At 38.4% G+C, this 20220-nt stretch overlaps 1 protein-coding gene across 4 annotated transcripts in view; it reads left to right on the top strand.

Moving 5' to 3' along the window:
- The window catches only part of THRB (thyroid hormone receptor beta), a 128392-nt gene that overhangs the window by 75469 nt on the left and 32703 nt on the right, over positions 1–20220 (top strand). For 3 of the 4 annotated variants that reach the window (XM_030503221.1, XM_030503231.1, XM_030503241.1), the window contains one exon: positions 3588–3652. In XM_030503221.1, coding sequence (XP_030359081.1) covers positions 3646–3652 — 7 coding nt within the window. In that variant the 5' untranslated portion in view covers positions 3588–3645. Of the gene's footprint in view, positions 1–3587; positions 3653–15218; positions 15667–20220 lie in introns of those variants that run through there. The other variant, XM_030503206.1, reaches the window with a different exon arrangement.

Here is a 20220-nt window from a genome sequence, read left to right as displayed (position 1 = left end):
GTCCTGAACTCATCAGGGAAAATGGCAAAACTCCCAGCATAGCTAGAATTTTTCAGTTTATACAGATTCATTGAAGAACTTTGTATTTCTCCTTTTTTTCTTCTTTTTAATAGATTGGTGCAAAAACAATAATTTGGGGATTAGTAACTGATTATTTACAGGAGGGGCAGGTTTTTTTATTTAAAACACTCAGTTGTTTACTTCAAGAGCACTTGTGTGTCACTGAGTCACCAAACCACAATTAAATTCTGGGAAATGGCTTATTGTTGAGGTTCATGGGGTCCCATGACACGGTGGGATGGATCATAGTCTGATTTTAATTGGAGGCCTGATCTAAATTTGTATCCTCTTTAATCATGATTGACAGACTGTGAAGGGTTATGAGGTTCCACAAGATGGTAGTAGCGAAAGAAAGATATTGTGTTGTCGCCTCTGCTTGCATTGTTCGTACATGGCAAATATCAAGTGGAGTATTTGCTTTTCACTTAAGAGTTTAAGGAGAATATTGTCTTTTGTGAGAACAGCACAGGCAGAGTCTCGGGTGGTTTGCCTGGAAGAAAAGACAAGGAAATAAAAATACATTGTAACACTATGCTGGAGGGTATTTTACCAGTTCCTGCTGTAAAACTTTCAGTTGGTTTTACTTTGCAAATACAGTGAACATGATGGGGTGGAGGTTTTTTCCTTTTTCTTGGTTTTTTTTTCTTCTTTTCTTTGGGGGAGGGTGTGTGTTGTGATTTGTTTGGGGTTTTTTTGAATCATTAAGCAATTCTGAACCTTGGAGTAGCAATTAATTTAGTTTAAAGATTTACCAGATATGCCTGGTTAATGTAATGAGGCATAAAGTGATTTTTAAAAAAAGAAAAAGACAGGGAATGCATTACAGATAATAGAAATTCGGAAGGTTGAGATTTGCATGGAAGGACCCCCCCCGCAGCGCTGCAGTGCAGATGCAGGTTCGGCGTGCAGGGGTGTGCAACGATATGCAGCGCTGTACACGGTTGTGCAGCGGTGTGTGCAGAGATGTGTGCAGCAGTATACAGTGGTGTGCAGGGTTGTGCAGCAGTATACAGCAGTGTACAGTGGCGTGCAGGGGTGTGTGCAGTAGTATACGGTGGTGTGCAAGGCTACACAGTGGCGTACATCAGTGTGCAGCGGTGTGCAGTAGTGTGCAGCAGTGCGTGAAGCAGCATACAGTGGTGTGCAGCAGTGTGTGGCAGTGCCCCGCATTGCACAGGGGTGGGCAGCAGTGTACAGTGGTATGCAGTGGTGTGTAGCGGTGTGCAGCAGTGTATGGTGGTGTGCAGCGGTGTGCAGGGCTGTGCAGTGGAGTCCAGCGGCGTGTAGGGTTGTGCAGGGCTGTGCAGCAGCTTACGGCACTGTGTAGCGGCATGCAGTGGTGTGCAGCGGTGCGGCCAGCGGTGTCCAGCGGTGCGGTCACTGCCTCGCCACCGCTGCCCTCCGCGCTGCTCCCGCGCGGCCGCCAGGGGGCACCGCAGCACCGCGCCGCACCGCACTGCGCGGCCGCGACGGGAGGGACTCGGGGCTGGCCCGGGGGGTGTTCGTGATCGGACAGGGTGCAGCGGGGACCCCCGCGCCCGCCCGCACGCCCGCCGCTGTGTTAGAGCGGGCTGGCCGCGGCTCCGCGCTGCGCTGAGCCTCACGGGCGGGCAGCCGCGCTCTCCTGGGCGCTGGGTGTCCACCCTGTCTGCGGTAGCGGGACGCGAAGGGGCGCCCGGGGCGAGAGGCCGGGGGGTTCCGCGCTGCGGTGTTGAGCGTTTGATGGGTAACTGCAACGCCCGAGGTGCCCGAGCGCCCGGGAGGGCTTTCAGCCTTCGCCCGTGTAGCGCTGGTGGGGTTGATGAGGTTAGGTGAAACTGCGAGGCTGCGTCCCAGATACATTAATTACACGGAACACGCGGTTGCTGCAGTTCACCTGCTTTCTCATCCTGGTGGTGCAGTCTGTGCTCAAGCAGAGCAGATGTGCTGGATGTTCTCTCAGCCTGCTGGTGATAAAGGATATTTATTTCAATGACAAGGAAAGAGAAACGCTCCCTGTGAGAGAGTGGCTGAGAGGAAACACAGACAGGGCTATGGTGCTGCATGGTTGGAGAAAAATAGAAACCAAAAATTTGTTAACAAAGTAAAGACCAAAGCACAGCTTCTTAACATAAAATGTCCATCAGGGTAATCTAAGAGGGGTTCTACTTCCCCTATAAAATGTCACTTGTAACTAACATTAGAAGATACGTGTTTGCTGATGATCAAGACTCTGATCCCAGGCTGGTTTTCCACTGGCATTAGTGGGGTCAGTTCTAGGCCTGGGATTTCTTATTTAAAAAATCTAATGAGATCTTGTCCCTGTCCTGGAGTGCTGCCTTTAGGATTGCCTCTGGTTGGATTGTGTTGTTGGAGCTTAAACTAGGGAGCGAGCTAGGATCATCCACCTTGGCATTGTGTTTTGAGCTGGGATGGCTGAACAAGGGCACAATGCCTGTGATAGATACCTCTGTTTGAAAAACATTATGGTTGGTATAAATATAGATGCTGCTAAAGCATGATGCAGTAACTAGTATCAGTGACTTTCTCTCCAAACACAAAATTATCTTGCAGAGTTTTAGTCTTTGCTACCAAACAGAAAAGGAGTATAGTTATATGTCAGTGTGTATTTATGGGCATATGAACGGGGGAGGCAAACTAAATATTAAAACCGTGATGTTAGAATGCCCAATCCAGTTCCTCACTTATCCTACACTTATCTCCTTAATAAAACAGAAGATTCCATTGTTCAAAAGTTAACTAACTAGTTTTCTACTAAATGAGTAAAATCACTATTTACACCTCAAAACTTTGTAACAGTTGATAGACTTCTGAGTTTCTAATGGCTGAAGAATTGGTGTAACTGTAGACAGAGAACTTCTAATTCTTTTGAATCCTTTATTCTCACTGAACCTGAGAGTAATGGGCATATATCATTAGATCACAGAATCATAGGCTGGTTTGGGTTGGAAGGGACCTTAGAGGTCACCCAGTTCCAACCCCCTGCCATGGGCAGGGGCACCTTCCACTAGAGCAGGTTGCTCCAAGCCCCGTCCGACCTGGCCTTGAACACTGCCAGGGATGGAGCATCCACAACTTCCTTGGGCAACTTGTTCCAGTGCCTCACCACTCTCACAGTAAAGAATTTCTTCCTGTTATCTAATCTAAATCTACTGTAAAGTAAAAACCAATTAGTTCCCCAAGTTACATGTTAGACCCAAAGGAACTTCTGAGAAATACTTAAGAAAAAGTGTTCCATGAAGTGGGCAGAAGTATTTTTTATTCCACATCAGCAGCCACATGCTTTTTGACCTTGCTTCCAAATCCCTGTTACCCACAGCTCCTCCAGTTCACCAGGTTTTGGACCTGACTTGCATTCATTGCCTCATGCAGTTTAGCAAGGTGAATTGAATTTAATGTGTTAAGCCATCAAACATCGACCGTGGTATTCAAGATCCAAAATGTTCCATCCTGTTTAAATGTTAATGGTATTCTGCAGTTTGCGTTTATGAACGTATTACATGGGGCTTTTTTCCTTTTTTTGGCAGGTGACATTGGTGATGGAAGAAGAACGAGAATGATTACATATCCATAACTCCCAGCAGCATGTCAGGTAATCATATTTAATAAGAGCATCTGTGCAATATTTCTTGCTTTGCTGGAGTGATTATATTAAATGTTTACTGCAAAATACTGCTTTAACAAGTTCTGAATGCACTGGCACTGGGAATTGAAATCTTTTGTCTACCCAGGGCATAGAGATGTGGGTCACATAGTACTCTTCCCCAACATTTTTCAGCTGAAACTCTCATTCTCTGTGGTTTTCCTTCAGAAATAAAGTTGTGTTTTGTTCTAAAGGCACATTTCAACTTCAACATTTCTGCTGAAACAGAAGACAGTGGAGTGACAGTTTCTGCTGAGTACGTTAGCCCAAGTTACTTTGTAACATGGACTCATTCACTGAGGTTCAAAGTGAGACAGTCAAATTCATTTCACATAGATTACTGAGTACTCTTCAGATAATAATTGACAAGATCCAGAGTTGAAATTACCATTAACCATTTTAAGTCCACTTAACCCTTTTTATCTCTGCCAGTTGCAAAATCGTTTGAAGGCTATACATGAATTAACTGTGTCAAAACCCCCATATATTCCAATCACAGGACAGGGTGTCTAAAAAGATGTACTTACTACATGGAGATCGTATAGAAAGACAGAGAACTTCAGACTTCCCAAAGTTCTTTTAGTATCCCTCAAATTGCAGAAGAGAAGAAAATGTTCTGCTGATACTGTTTGCAAATGCATATTTCAAGAGCCAGATGACATAAATGGGACCTTTCTTTTAAAAGCCTGTTTGTAAAATGCAGCATGTGCTACATAGGGAAAGTCATAACAAACAAGACTAAATTCCTGGTGTTATGCTCAAGGGACAGTTTGGTTTTGCTTATTGGGCAGATCAAATATCCTTTCCTTTCCCCTAGAAAGCTCCCAGCCTTTTGTATTGGTCAGCAAGGGGTAACAGCTGCATTCACCAACAAAGCTGGTCTTTTAAGTTCGGAGTCCTAGATATGAGGTAGAGAGTCAAGTTCATGGGGAGAAACAGCATTATTTAAATTCTTTCATAGTAAAATGTATTATTTTATAATATGCAAAGTATGTCATTTGACTTCTGGTTTTATGGTTTCTTTGTTGTCCATTGAAGCAGAGGTTAGGCACAGATGAATATAAGGTGGAGGCAAAGGGCATCGAGGCTTTTCGTGGAATGAAGTGGAATACCTGACCCTCAGTTGGTGTGTCAGGCTCTGTATTAGCATCACTGCCACATGAGGGTCAGGAAGGTGTTAGTATCCTTAGGCTACATTGGCAGGGCCCACTAGAGTGTTCTTGCATTCTTCTGCAGGCATTCTAGGCATGATAATTCCATTTAGGAAATACCTCTTTGGGAGTAAATTTAAAGCACTGACATGTAACTCAGGCTCTCCAGCTCTCTGTTATGCTCTCTTCTGTCTCATATTAAACTGTGTTTTTTGACCTTTAGCTACAGGGCTCGAGGGAGCAATTAGTAGCTTGTGCTATGTGATGGCAAATGATGTGGGAGGAAATGCAGTATACCCACTTTATCCTGACCTTATCTGTTTGGGGTGTAGCTTCCTATGGAGGGGGCTTTTATGGAGAATTCCCACTAGTGATCTAACCAGACCTGTCTGCCTGGGCTTCCCCCTGGCAGGGCAGCTAAGCTCAGTGAAACAAAAAGGCTAATTGGAAGGGCTACATTTTCTTCCTTCTGTTTTATTTAAAAAAAAAAAAAAAAAAGAAAAAAAGTGGGCAGAACAAATACGTGCAAAGAAAATAATCACCAGGCTAAAAAACAAAAGGTTCATTGCAGAGGGTGACTGTTGGTACAGCTGTAGATATCCAGCACTTTTCATTATGAACAGTTTATGTTTTCTGTTTCTCATTATCGGGTTGAAATTCCCTACATGAGTGTGAATGTGAAAAGAAGCATGGATGAAATAAAAGTCTTTCAAACTCTATAAAAACCACCATCCAGAGCCAGACAGGAGTCCTTTCCTAGTGAATGAAAATGAAAGCTTAGATTCTGTTACTGAGTCACTGGAATATGAAAGCAGAATCTAATCCAGAACCAAACCAGTTGCCTAAAATAATAGACTGTATTATTCTGACTTTTTGATAGATAATTTCTCTGCCCATATGTTACATTTTTACTGCAGTAAAAATTTTCCTCTCGTAGGCACTGCCCAAAAGCCTCCAGTTTTTGGTGCGGTCTAGAGAAGTTTTTCTGACAGGAGATTGTAGAATTTGGCCTTTGGTAGTAAAGCTGGGCTTTACTACATTTTGCAGTTGCCATAGGAAAAATGTTTTAAATATTTTGTCATCTCAGCTTTAAAACCACATACTGGTGTGATTATTCTGTTGCACACATTCTGTAATTGTTTGTGCTTATTGCTTTTAATAGAGTGAGTTCAAGTTTTCCAAAACTATTTTGGGTTACTTCAAAGTTATGGCTAACATGGAAGGATGTCAGAAGTGTAGAAGCCATTACTTAAAAGTGAAAATTAAAAATAAAAAGCAAAATGAATGCATCAGGTACAATTTTTGCATGCAAAAAGATAAAAGCAAATGTTAAGTGCAAACTACTCTTTCTTCAAATGCAGTCAAAATACAGTTCACCCAGCAATACAGATAGAGTTAATGAACACCTAATATTGGATACTTCTTGACATTAGAAGCTGACAAATAAAAAGCTGGACCTGCAGGTTTTGTAAACACTCTGTTTGTCAGTATATTTTTGCAACTGCTAGTTGTAAGTGTCAGAACTTGCCTAACCAGTTTTATGTACACATAACTCAGATGATGACCAAACATTGAGATAAAGGGATGCCTTTGGAGAGGGAGAGCTGAACATAATACCTCTTGCAGTTGAGTACCAAGTCTGAGACAGACACATTCTGTTCTCATAAACTGAAGCTGGGCACATCCCTAAAAAAATAGTTTTCTGATGAGTGATTGCGTACGTAAATGTAACAAAGCAAATCTGAAAGTTTTGAAACCTGATTTTTTTAGAAGTTAGTTTTCTGATAAAAGGTGGAGCAGATCTGATGCTTTTAAGTAAAAACATCAAAAATATGTTTAGGGAATGTAAGTAAAATATGTTTGTTTGTTTTTTTTAAATAGAAATAAGTGGAAAATGACAGATTGGATGCTCCCTCCATGGTTCAGCAACAGATTTACAATTGGTACCAGCAATTACTGACCACAGAATAATACCTGGAAAAAAGTTATAAACATTTTAAAAATTAGTGCTATCTTAGCAATAGCTATAGGTCTTTCTGCCATACATTTGCACAATAGAATAGAAAAATTTCAAAGTTGGAAACTACTATTTTGTCATTGAGAAGATACTACTTTCAAATAAATAAGTATGTAACATAGTTCATTTAAAAAATCCTTGCTGCTTAAATACTGTAGTGAAGCTTCTGGTTTTAGCATCAATATTCAATATTCACTGGCAATAATAGTTATTCACTGGCAATAATCTATCACTGAAGGCTTCCTTCTATACATTTTCTCTCAAAATGCAGGACAAGCCCTGAGACAGTTCTTTGTCTTACTTAATTTACTGGAGTGAGAACCGAAGAAGGAATTCAAGAATGGGTTCTAAAAACCAGAAAATAGTGTTTGTAGAATGCAGTAAAATCTTATTAATTTCATCTGCATGGCTGATGAAGATTGGCTTTAAAGAATGCGATAGCAGTGTCAGTGAAGTCTGCAGCAACTGAGTTCAGTAAGGCCGGGATTTTACTCTGTTTTTGTTTGGAGTTTCATAATTGACTCAGACATTGTGCTTCTGCTCTCAAATATTCACACTGTTCTATCTGGTAATGACTATAAAGTTAGATCAAGATAGGAATTATAATAAAATTAAGTGCTTACATTAGGGAATGTAAATGTCATAAATGCATATTTTCAGTAAGTAGGATTTAATATGCAGCGTTTCTTGTAACAGGTAGCTCATTGGAAAAGCAGCGTCTCTAAGGGTGTTGCATGTAGTTTCCAAGAACTGATAAAAGTAGTAGGATAGGAAAGGTACCACCTTTTCTTCATGAGTCTTTTCACTATGTTGCTCATTACCCTGTAAACTTGCCATTAATTGAGATGGAAGATAGTTTATTGTGTAACATCAGCTGAGAAATTATTTGTCCTGAATTTCTATTATGATTTTCCTAGGATAATTTAGTTTGACATGTATCACTGTCTGACACTTCTTGTCTGCCAGACCATGATAAAACCTGAGTAACTCAAGTGTATTATTTCCTTTCAGTAAAGGACTTTTTAGAAGGACAATAAATACTTTAATATAAGGTTTTGCTTTTGGGGATTTTCAAAAGGTTAACAAGATTTATGTTGTGGGATGTTTTTGCATGAAGCTATGAATCACTCCATGATGGCTCTTATTACTTAGAAGCGTATTTTTAAATATGCAGTTAAAAATATCACACTTGGTAAGTTCTAGGTTACAGACATTCTGGTTTAATTTTAACTTTTTTGTTTTAAACTTTGATGTTTTAAGAAGTGCTTTCAAAAAGTCCTATATAAATACAAAAGTTTCAAGAGGCAAGGAGCCTGTATAGCATTCTGTAACATTCCAATTTTTTATGCAATTCTTTAATAATGTGTTGGGGTTTTCTTTCCCATCATGATGTGGGGGAAAAGGCTCTAAGGACTGGGTTTTTTTCTGTAGGATAAACATGAAGATAAACTTATGTCTGTGTGTTCCTAAAGGTGTTTTAAGTTTGGTATTTACAACTCATGGATACCCGCTACATTTTCCAGAGAAGATAAGCACATTTAAAAACAAACAAAAAGATCTGGTTAGATTTCACAAAGAACAGAGAAAACAAACACATATTTTTTTTAGATCTGCAACATCTACTAGCCATTTTCTTAAGCATGTTGCATTATGTTAGTGCTGATATTTTTTCTTTTCTATGTTTTTTGTCAATAATCCATCAGTGTCCTGTCTGTAGTAATTTCATTTTAACCAGAGGTGCTTCTTTTTGTTAACTTATCTTTCTGAAATTTATTTCTGATGGAAACAGACTGTTGTGTTTGAATATTGTTCTCAGTCTGTGCATCAATGTTTCACTGCTGCCATTACTTATGAAGAGTGCATAGTGTTGTGGGTATCAGACACAAAGGGGCAAAACCCGTTTTAAACAGTTAATTAAAAAACCCTAAAATGTCCCTGTGTTTTTTCTAAGTCTTCTCCAGTAGCCTACAAAACACTTGCCTTTGCGGTGCTTGCTGCAGGAGTTGCAGCCTGACATTTTATAGTCTTCATATGCCTGGCCACAGACTGCTGTTCAGTTCTCCTGCAGAGCAATGAACTTACACTACTTGTCCTTCATATACAGTCCTATATGTAGAGAGGACTATAATCTGTTATTGTGCCAAATACAAAGCTGTCAGTGAACTATAGGAAAGATACTATCTAGTCAGACATTTTCCAGTTACTTCCTTATAAACAAAGTACCTTTTATATTCCCTAAATGCATTTCTGATGATGTTCTTTGAAAGCATCAGATTTGCTACAGAGCTTATCGTAAAAGAAGAAAAATGTTTAAGGAAATGTTTAAAGGTTGCAAAACAGGGAGGCCAGACTTTCAGATCTGCTTTGTTCTGTATGTGATCACGTGTCTGAAGACTGTTCAGACCTGTACCAAGCTTCAGTTTATTTCAAGGTTTTAAAGAATTCTTACATCCCAGGTTGTCTGTCTTTCTGAAGAAGCCTTTGACTCCATTATTTGGGCAAATTTTATTTGTTTATTTATTTTTTTTTTGTATTTCACAAATATATCTGTCAAGATTGCTAGTTTAATACCTGTTTTTCTAACTGGCCATTGCTCAAACTTCAGTCCTTGAACAGGAGGTGTTATTTCAAGATGCTGGGTAGCTCTTTAAGCAATTCTAGAACTAAAATAGCTTGAACTGTTTAATCATCTTGAAAAAACAAAGAGCTTTAATTATGTGCAGGTATTCCCAGGATTTGCTGTTAGTAAGTGGTGGCCAAATATACTGTCCATTCCACAGTGGAGAGGGGTGGAAGGGTCTAATGAGGGAAGACCGTGTGAACTGATTTGAAAGCTCATGGCAAAAGCAGCACCAGAATCAGGATTTTACAAAATGGTGGTAGTGATTTGAAGTGATTCATGGAAGTGATCTGAGTGTTTTCCCAAATGGTTTTACTGTAACTTACATGTTTTTAATGATCTATTTTATGGTATTTTGATCCTTAATCTGGAAATGGCTTCTCAGTTTTATTTGAGCACTTCCCCAGGCATTAAAAGAATTACCTAACACAATATAAAAAGATAAAAATCCATTAACATTCCCATATTCACACAAGCAGTAGACTGCAAGCTGAGTCCTGGAGAGGTGGATCGCTCTCTGTTCAGCATCAAATTAATCTTGGTTTAAGGCAAACAGAGGAAGGTGGTTCTGCGCATTAGAGACTGATATTGGAACTCTTTGCCAAGAGGTGGTGTGAATGCAAGAAGTGTACACAAGAGGAGACCAGGCTGCACTTCAAAAGGAGATCCTTTGCTATTACTACGGTTTAGATAGATAGGCTACAGGGGCTCAGGCGATCCCTTTGGCTGACAAGTAGCTGGAGATTGGGAGACTATTGGCGGGAACTCTCATATATGTTGTCTTTGCTCTTACTCTTCCCCGAGTATCCACTTATGGCTCCTGTTGGAGAATAGTAACCAGGTGAGCCTTGGGGTTTGAACAGAGCTGCAGTGCTCTGTTCAAGAAGGTATACCTTGTTCTCAGAAAACTCCCTCCCACCTGTTGTACAGAACTATGAGAGGGTCAACTGTATTTAGCATCTATGTGACTGTCTGGTTAACATCACCTTTCTAGTTCCATTGCGTAGCCCAGTATCTTCTGTGGTGATCTTACTGGGATCTTTGGTCACTCATTTCTTTCAATATTTTTATTGTATCTGTAGCTGTCACAAGATTCCATATTTGGGTGTGCAACTCCTGTTCATTTCTCTAAGGAAATGTTTTCTGATAGCTCTTTACCTACCAAAACCCAGCATCATTTTCTTCTCTGGGCTCAGAACCTACCACTGGTTACCTTACAGATGAGCTGTCATGTTCTTCTGTATATTCTTTTCCTCTGGTTAGTCTTATGTTTAGAAATCTGAGCATAATGTCAAAGCCAGGTTCTTGATGAGATAATTATGTGTCTGGTATTACTTTAATAGTTAATAGAAATTCAGCATGTTTTTAAAAAGCAATTACACTGGTTCACATTGAGGCGCTCATTAAGATATCTGGTGACAAGAACAAGGATAAAGCTATTACACTGTGTATTACAAGTTTCTTAATGTTACCTTTTCTTACGCCTTAAAAACTCTTTGAGAAGTTTAATACAATATCTGGGAAATCTTCTTTTGTGATGATGTAATCTTTGTCCAAAAGATTGAAAATACCGAAATCTAGTTTATAATGAAAGCCATATTCTAAAATGTAACATTTAAATATTTTGTAATATTGCCACTGTTAAAGTAACAGTACAACACTCCTGGATTAAATACTCCTGGCTTTGTTTTTTTCCACAAGTATACACATAAATATATGCTTGTAAGATACTAGAAACAACCTAGTGGTTTCAGTAGACATCACTAGTTCCACTTGCTAGAGTCCCTTTCTCTCATTGTACAATTTTTTCTTACAGTCCCTGTCATTTTTACATTTTAGAATTTAGGAAACAAACCACATGTTCTCAAAGGTTTTATTTATTACACAGAGGAAGAGTTTGCATATTTATGAAGAAGAATCTGGCTAGTCTGTATTAGCTGTGCTCCAATCTGCTTATTCAAGAATCACATGAACCTAGTTTAAAAGTTGAGAAACTATTGTGAAGTGTTTCCCTTTTTGATAAGGAACAATAAGAATAAAATGCTGTGGTGTTATTTGGAAGAAAAGGGAAGAAAGGAAAAGGAGAAGGGAGAGGTGGACAAGGAGAGAGGAGAAGCAAAATAAAATAAAATGCTCTGAACTGACTGCAACATGAGTGAAATTGTAGTTTTAGTGTTAGCAGAACAGTTATTCTCAGCACAAACACATGTAAAAACTTTACATGCTTTTACTTATAGTTACTTTGTGTGCTTTAAAATGCTTGTACAAAACACAAATCCGGTTTTAATTTTGCTGGGGAGACATCCTTTAATTGCAGCTTGCTTGTTTTTTCTGAAGTCATTAAGTAAAAATCGAGTAGTGTTATTGGACTGGGTCCATACAAAGCTAGGCTGCTTGATCAACCTACAGTGCACCCCTCAGTCCTAATCCTGATTACATTTGCCTTAGTTGATCTCTCTGAAGCCAACCCACTTCAATGTCCTTAGATGCTTGCATACTTAAATGTTTAAAAAAACCCCAGTAAAGTGCGCTTACCCTTGCTTCTATGTTTTCAGTAAACTTCAAATATGAGTAGAGGCAAAACTTAGGTATAAAGTTTTGCAATCAAGTATGTTAATGACAATTCAGAGACTGCTAATACGTTCACCTACTGCTGCTGTTTTGATTAGCTACAAGTTGAAATTCATATAGGCTGTGAGCAGTTTGGCAATGTTAAATAACTTTTGAACTGTTGACTGCTCAGATGCCAGCTATTGCTATGATGTGCTTCTTGTGTATCTATGGAATTACTTGATGGTTCCTTTACTTATGTTGACAAAAAGAGCTCTAGGCCCTTCTTATTAGTTCCTCTTTACTCTGAAAAAGGGCCTGTAGTTTCAGTCGTGATTCATCCCAGTAGGCTGTACTGCTTTCCACTTTTATTATGGCTATTTTAGCAGTAGCTAGAGGGAGAGAGATGCTTCTCTTACAATTAGGGAGCTCAGACAAAATTATATTACCATCCTTTATCAAAGGGTTGGGTTTGACAAAACCAAGAGCGGATGTAGGAGATTTAAACTGCATTCTCTGCTGGGAGAAAAAGAAAAAAAAAGGAAGAAAAAGCTTTTGAAAAATTCAGGCAAGATATTTTAGACAAAATGAGTAGAATAAATAATTTAGTCCTGTAGTGAAACTGTAATTTAACATTTTAATAAGCTGAATGGTAATTTAGCACATACATATCTGCTGTGCCACAGTATAGGAAGTATAAGAAAAGGAGATAAAATATAAGACCCCTCAGTGGTAGGTCCTTACAACTTAACTCTCATCTAGCAAAATTTGAATGTAAAGTGTCCCTGGTGACTGAAGGGAATTTGTGAAATAAAGTGGAAGCTTGTAAAATTAAGTAAACAGTGTCTAACATAGGAGTCAAAATAGTGAGAAAAATTTTAGAGGGAACTAAAAGGAAAAGAGGATAAAGCAGCTTGGTGTTGGCTTAGCCTTTGTAAAGTCTGCTTGGGCAAATTCCAAATGGTGGAAGCTATAATAGAATCAGTTTCTTCTCATAGTTTAAATGAGTCTAAATCATATTTTTAAATCTTACAGATGCTTTGCAAATACAGAAATTGGAAAATATGGTTTTAACCTTATTTTTTAAGTTAAGGAGGGTTTTAGATTTCCTTGCTGAAGTTAAAAATCTGTAAGCCTTATGTGACGTCCTCTCTGAATCCTTGGGGAACAAAAGTTTTACCATTGTGGTGAGTGTATGTGTTTTATTTAAACAACAAGGTCAAGAATTGCGTGGGGTCAGTGGTCTGCTCAAGAAAGCAACAAAGCATAGAAATATCTATTTATGAGGGAATTATAGAAATGCCTTTATTTTATTTTTTCTGTGTATATTGTACATGCCTGACTCTCGCATTTACAAAAAGGTGCAAGATTATCTGTGCAGGGAGATAACTAGAATATGAAGGAAGATGAGAGAGAGTAGCCTTGTACTGAAGGGTATGTTATCTAAGGTTATACAAAGACTAGTGGAAGAGAGGGTTATAGTGCACAGTTCCTCCCCTTGCCAAGAAGAGTAAAGTGGCCAGGTTCAGTTCAGATCTTACAGGGGAGTTCTGTGCAGCTCCCAGAGTGTCTTACCAGAATAATCCAGTCTCTCCCTCTGAGATAAAATTTGTTATAAAGTCTAGAAGATACAAAAGAGTTTAATTTATTAAAAAAAAAAAAAAAAAAAAAAAGTTTTATATTCTGTTCTTTCTGTTTTAAAAAATTGCCTAGTATTTTCTGGGTTACTTTCACTATTCTATTTTAAATCTGATTATCCTCCTACAAGTGATAGTGTCTTGTCATATTACCTGCATTTAAGAGTTAGTTTTTAATTTAAAGTCGTTAAAAATCAAGTCTATACTAAGAGCAGATAAAGCCAGAAGTAGGTAAGTGCAAATTCTGTAGTTAACTTACCTGCTGTATGCATTGAAGTCTGTGATGCCAGGTAGTTTCTCATACAAATTCGCGTTATTAATGTCCAGCTGAGATAAAGCTGAGATACAGTGATATCTCCAACTGAGATAGAGCTGAGACAGAAGGAAAGGACTCTTAACTTCAAATCTCAGATGAGCTTACACTCCCAACAGAAAAAAAAAAAAGAGTTATGCATTTACATTTAAAATTAAATAAGACATTGAGAAAAGCTATATATGTTATCAGGGATTAACGTAGGATAGCAGTATTTAATACCACATTTAAGTCTCCTGAATATGTCCTATATTGGCAATGTTCCACTTAAGAGTACTTTTAAGACAAAACTTTCAGGAACAGCAATAGCATGATACATCTGGTAATTGAAATCTGAAGTTATTTTTAATAATTTTTATCAGAAAATTACTTAGTGTGCACTTATTTACTAATATGTATATGGATTACTTTAGTCAGTGAAATATATGTAAAATTAACTCTTAGGTCCCTTAAAACAGCAGAATCTTACTATGATTAAAACCACAGTGGATGTCGGTGTCACATGTCTGGAATTTGCTATTTTCTGTATGCAAGTTAGAAAGCTATTTTGTATTTTTAGTTTTGATGCACTTAATACATAAAAACCAATTGGTTTAAATGTGGAATATCATCTCTGATGTGTCATTTCTATAGAATTTAGTTTTGCAACCCAGAAATAGAAAATGAGCTATATTTAGTCCTACAGGTTTATCAACTAGTGGTATCTCATTTTCTATATCAAAGAATAAATAAATTTGTTTAATCATTATGATGAATTAGATCAAATCATGCAGCTTTAGTATTGTTCATTGTTTACCCTGGACCCAAGCGTCCATGCTTCTGAGATAAAATTAGTGTCTCTGATACTCCACTGTGACCACAACTAGAGAAAGGCAGTAGGTAGCAAAAGCGGAACTGCTAAGCATGCCCACATAAGAATGTCACACTTAGGTAACAGAGTGTCCCTCAGGTCAGCCTACGATAAGAGCAAAGTCAAACAAGGCTGAATCCTTGATGTTTTGTGTTTTAAGTATCTGAAAATTGTTCACGACCAGCCTCGACCTACAAGACCTGAAATGATCATATGAGCAAGGCAATAAATTGGTGGTAACTTGCCCTCAGGGCCATGTTGTTAGTTGCGATGTTGTGAAAGTTACATCTAGTGTTTGCCTGTCCACATAGATCTGCCTTCGTGTTCAGGCTTCACAGACGGGGAAATTTTCTGTTTACTTGTACCGAAGGGGAACTATGGTGGCTGAATGGGCATGGCTGAAAGGCTCTGCATCGTATCAGTGCGGTCAAGTGGAGATGCACAGGAATACCACAGCATCAGGAGAGCTGGGGAACCACTTGCTTTCCAAAACTCCACACCTGAGCAAGATTTTGGCAATGCCAACAGTGTGTAGCCCAGCAGTATTTGCCAAACATCCAGGACATGGCCTCTTGTCGTGGGACAAACTGATTCACCTTCCTGACAGAGATCAGAAATGGAATGTAGTGAGCATAGCAGAAAACCATTTGTGTAGGAAAAGGCATTCCAAAAAATATGATATCCAGAGGATTGGACAGCAGCTTTCGCAATATCTCCATGCTTCAACTTGGACTAGCACAGTTTTACAGCCAGGCCATACAAAAGCAAACTTTCAAGTCATGCCAAGTGCCCAAGAATACCAAAAAGAAGAAAAAAAGTGTAAAGGTAACTGGCATTATTATGCAGAGTACAGCAAATGCTGTATTAAAAACAAACAAACAAAACAGGTTGTTATATCTTTGGTTATGGTCAGGGGTTTGACCATTGGTAAAAGCATTATTATTTGGGGAGTGTTTTCTTGTTATCAATTATTTTAATTTTATTCCTTCTTTTTTTTTTTTTCAGCAGGGATAATTGTGATTTTTTGTATTCCTTTTCATTCAGTTTAATAGCTTTGCAAAGAGCACCGATGACAATGTGATGAGTACTTCGGGGTTTTCTGTGTGATACCCAATATAAAATAGCTAGCTATTCCTTTAGCCCTTTAAAAATGTATTTGTCTCTCTATGGTCTTGATAAGCTAGTCAAAAATCTTTTTTGAACCTGGTCTTTTAAATAAAGCATATCCTTGATACATTAAGAATGCAAAGGCAAACGAAAGCATTCTTTTACTACTTTCAGGGTGTTCAGCTCTCAGCTGTGACTGTCTTGTTTGCCTTTTCTTCTTTATTATTAACCATCCCCAAAAGCCTCAGTAAGTGCACATACAGAACTTAAATAAATGGAACTTTTGTTATGAATCTTTACCTTATTAGTCAGGAACCATTTTCTTTCAGGTAGCTTTTTTTGTTCACATTGAAGGAATTCCTTTTAAGAATCACAGTTGCTTAGGTATTAGCACAAATTTAGTGCTTAAGTTATTTTTATTCCTTTTTAAACTGGGATAAATAGTTCTTCATTGTTCTTTGTCTAAAAAATAATTAGTGCATATTATGAGGGAGGGATTACAAATTGTTTTCTTTTACTGAAGTCTTACGTCACTCCAGGAAGAAAGATTACAGTGTCAGGCAGGATATCACCTCATGAAAAAGTTAAACTGGTCTAAGTACCTGATTTCTTTAGATTTAGTTGCTCTTTACCTCAGAATGCCTCTTTGCTAACAGATGTCAGGTGTTGATCGCTTTAACGTCTTACTAAGGGCTGTCAGGAGGTGGCCAAACCCAGACAGTCCCACCCAAGAGTCTGTTGTGTCAAGATTATGTTGTGTCAAGCAAAATTAGGTAGCTTTCTGCTCACTTGTATTTTTGAACAAATAGAACTTTTTACCTTGAAGTTTTCATGTGGAGTTGGGGTAGGGAATGACTCAGAAAAGATACGTGTTGTAAGTACTGGCAGTTACTTTCTCAAGAGATAAGACGTGTAATTAACTGATGTCCACTAACAGGGTCTTCCAGTTATGATATATGGGGAGCCTTAACAAATTGGGTTGTCTGGGTCACAGGTCTTTAATTACTCTTAGCAGTATTTTCTCAGAGACCATCTTAAATGTTTTCAAACACTATTCAAGGATTTTGTTAGCCAGTTCGTTGGCAAACCTCTCAAGGAGCAAATGCTTTCTGACAAGACTCTGTGCTACCTACGTGTGTCGTGAATAGTGCAAGGAGCTGGTGCAAGAAAAAGCAAGCACGAACCTGGAAGAGTCCTGATCATGAAACAGCACGCTCCATTCTCTTTTAACCAAATTTATTCAAGGTGTCAAATATTTTGAGGGATAACTGGATTTGTAGTGAATCTGAACATTTAAGTATAAACTATGACATTCTTTGTTATCCAAACAGACTAATGAGTTTGAAGTGTTTCAATAAAAGGTACATCACACGCTGGCATTTTATGAGTCATATACAAATTTAGTGGCATGTCATAACTGAGATACAGCAGGTTTTGTGAGAGAAACAGTTTTAGAGAAAGAACTAATTTAATACCTGTTGAGAAAATACGTGTGTTATTATGTAAGTAAGATTTTCCTCAAGTTTAAACCAGGGGCAGCTAGTTTGAAACTTGCTGCATCTGTTGCAAATGCAAAGAAATGATTTTGTGGCAGAAAACTTGAGCTCTTTTTAACTCAACTCTATCACCTGCTATAATAAATATAGTGTAGACAAAATGACAATTTTTAATGTCTTTGCTTGCACTGAGACTTACTCCAGGAACTGTCAAATGTTATTTTAACTGTACAGCACTAGAGTTCCATAATTCTGCGTGCTTTATGATGTAGTTACAAGTAGAGTTTTAAAAGTAAGATAAATGCTACATAGAATTAATTTTCTGTTCTTGTAAGTGCTCAGTATTATTTTAGAATCTGACGTTTGAGGTTTTCATAGTTTAACAGTAAGTCCGCATAGTAATATTTTTGAGGGACCATTTTGAGTCTCCGATCATAGTATGTAGTGCAAATATATACATTAAAGAAAGCTGGTAACTAATCATGTGGGTACTGAGCTAGCCGTATTGGACAAATGATGTGTGTTGCAAAAGGCACTTTAGTACTTCTGCTCAAAAGCTGTTATGGTTTTCAGTATATTTTCTTTATGATACAAAATGACAGGGACTGTATGGGATGTGCCCCATGTCCTGAAACTGTAGATACATGTTCTCCTTTAAGGGCACTGATCTAATTTTTTTCCCCCTATAACCTTCATCAGAGGTGGCTGAGAGAATGCAAGTGACAAGAAAATCTGTAAATAGGAAATATAAGTTATTTTGTCACATGTAAAAATATGTATTATAAAGCTAGGAGCTGATAATACAAATGTGCATAACTGTTAAGAGTTTAGAAAGGTGTATTTAATCCTTGCAACTTACGTGTTCAAATGTACAAAACTTTTTGACCAAATGCTGGATTTTTATTCATCTGTATGCATAAAGCATGAACACAACCAACTCAAGATCATTCCATTCGGTCCTTCAGAAGTGGCACTCTGCCTTCACTAATTTGAATGCTCTGGAATACCTTCCTTGTACTGACAGTGCTGAAGCTTTTAGAAATGGCACGTAGGGGCCCTGACCATAGCACTGAGATAGCCAGGACTCTAGACCAAGGGTGCACAGCTTGGAAACAGTCAGGAGAATATGACTCCTGAAGGTAATATGCCACCTGCACATTCATGCACTTAGCAGAGGTACGCAAAGGACTGGATTGTGCTAAATGACACTTCTTTTTGTGTGTTGGGGCTCTCGATTGGTTGGAGTATACCGTCAGGAGGATAATCCACAGGAATATTGTCTTGCCTTAACATTTCTGTGGGTTCATTTTGGTGAATTTTGTAACGGAGAGAGACTGTAAGTGCCAAGAGAAGTGCAGCTTAGTGGGGTGCTTGATTGTTCATAATCAAAAGCTTTTAGTCAGGATTTTTAAATCAGGAGTTGATGAAGAGCTGCATGGTCTTGCGTAAGGCAGTCTTTCCTGCAGACATCTCCTTTCAGGCATTCTCAGCCTGACTTCTGCCCACCCAGTGTAACATCACTGACTGCACTACACTTACTTCTGATTTACACCATGGTGAGTATTTCACAACCTTTGGGGCATTCTAGACATATTCAGCAAGTATTTCTGCCTTCTTTAATACAATGAACTGACACCTCAGACTGTGAAGGGTTCAAACTTTGAATCCTCTTCTGCTGCAGTATCAAAGTTTCTGTTTTATCATTGGCCTGTTGGCTCACACCAGACATTTTATTCTGCTAGTGATTAATTTCCATGTGTTCACATAAGCAGACACTTGTGAACTAATGAAATTCCAAGTGCAATACTACATTGCTGAAGGCAATGAAAGATCAACATGGTATGATTTAAAGACTAGTATTCAAATCAGAATACGAGACAAAGAAAAGCTGATCATATTATTTTCTACTCCACTTTTAGACTTTTGATAAAGACCCTGTCTGACTGTCTTCTATCAGATGATTTAATTCAAAGTGATACATGAAAGGGACCTGCAGGATTGGATCCTAAGAAATTAAAATGAAAATATTTTAGGAATATTTTAGTTTTAATAAGGATGTTAAATCTTTGCAGTGTTTCTTGAACTGATTTGTTTCCAAGGGAACAACAATCTGCAGTGCTATAAGCCTCTTTAATGTTAGCACATTGCAGGTAAGGAACCTCTGTTCCCTGGCAGTGTTTATCATTCTTTTTTATTGTCAGAAAAGGTTCTCATCCATTTTTCCTTTTCTCCTCATTCTTCAGAGTTTTGTGTAATTCAGTTTCCTTGCAGTATTACAGTAATTCCAACAAAAGTACATATGTCACATTTCTAAACATTATTGACATAGTAATAGAAAATAAGAAATATTTGAGGGATTTATTTTGGAACAGAAAGTTAAGTTGCAGGCGTGCCATGTTGTGATACCATATCCTCAGGTGTCAGCCTGGCTGGGATGGCTCTGTCTACACACTGTCTTGATTCTGGTTTGGAATGATTTTTTCCAGTAATAAATCTAAACAAAATTGGGGGAGGGGGAAAAGGGGAGAACAAGAGAAGAGAAAATTCATTGGAAGTTTGACTGATCTGGCAAAACAAATCCACATGGGGAAAAAATCTCACTAAGGATCTAAAGCCCAGTTCTCCAAAGCTTTTCTGGGTGGTGTAAAAATACGTAGGTATTCTGCTCTGCTAACCTGTAAAATACAGCCCCACCTCTGTGGAAGATCTCACATCAATTCCTGTTAGCTGTGCAGGAGATTGTTTTGTGGTAAATGAATGACCCACGTTTTGTACT

This window comes from Strigops habroptila, chromosome 1 (assembly GCF_004027225.2).
Source record: "Strigops habroptila isolate Jane chromosome 1, bStrHab1.2.pri, whole genome shotgun sequence".
NCBI lineage: Eukaryota > Metazoa > Chordata > Aves > Psittaciformes > Psittacidae > Strigops > Strigops habroptila.
This window is presented reverse-complemented; position numbering and strand designations above follow the sequence as displayed.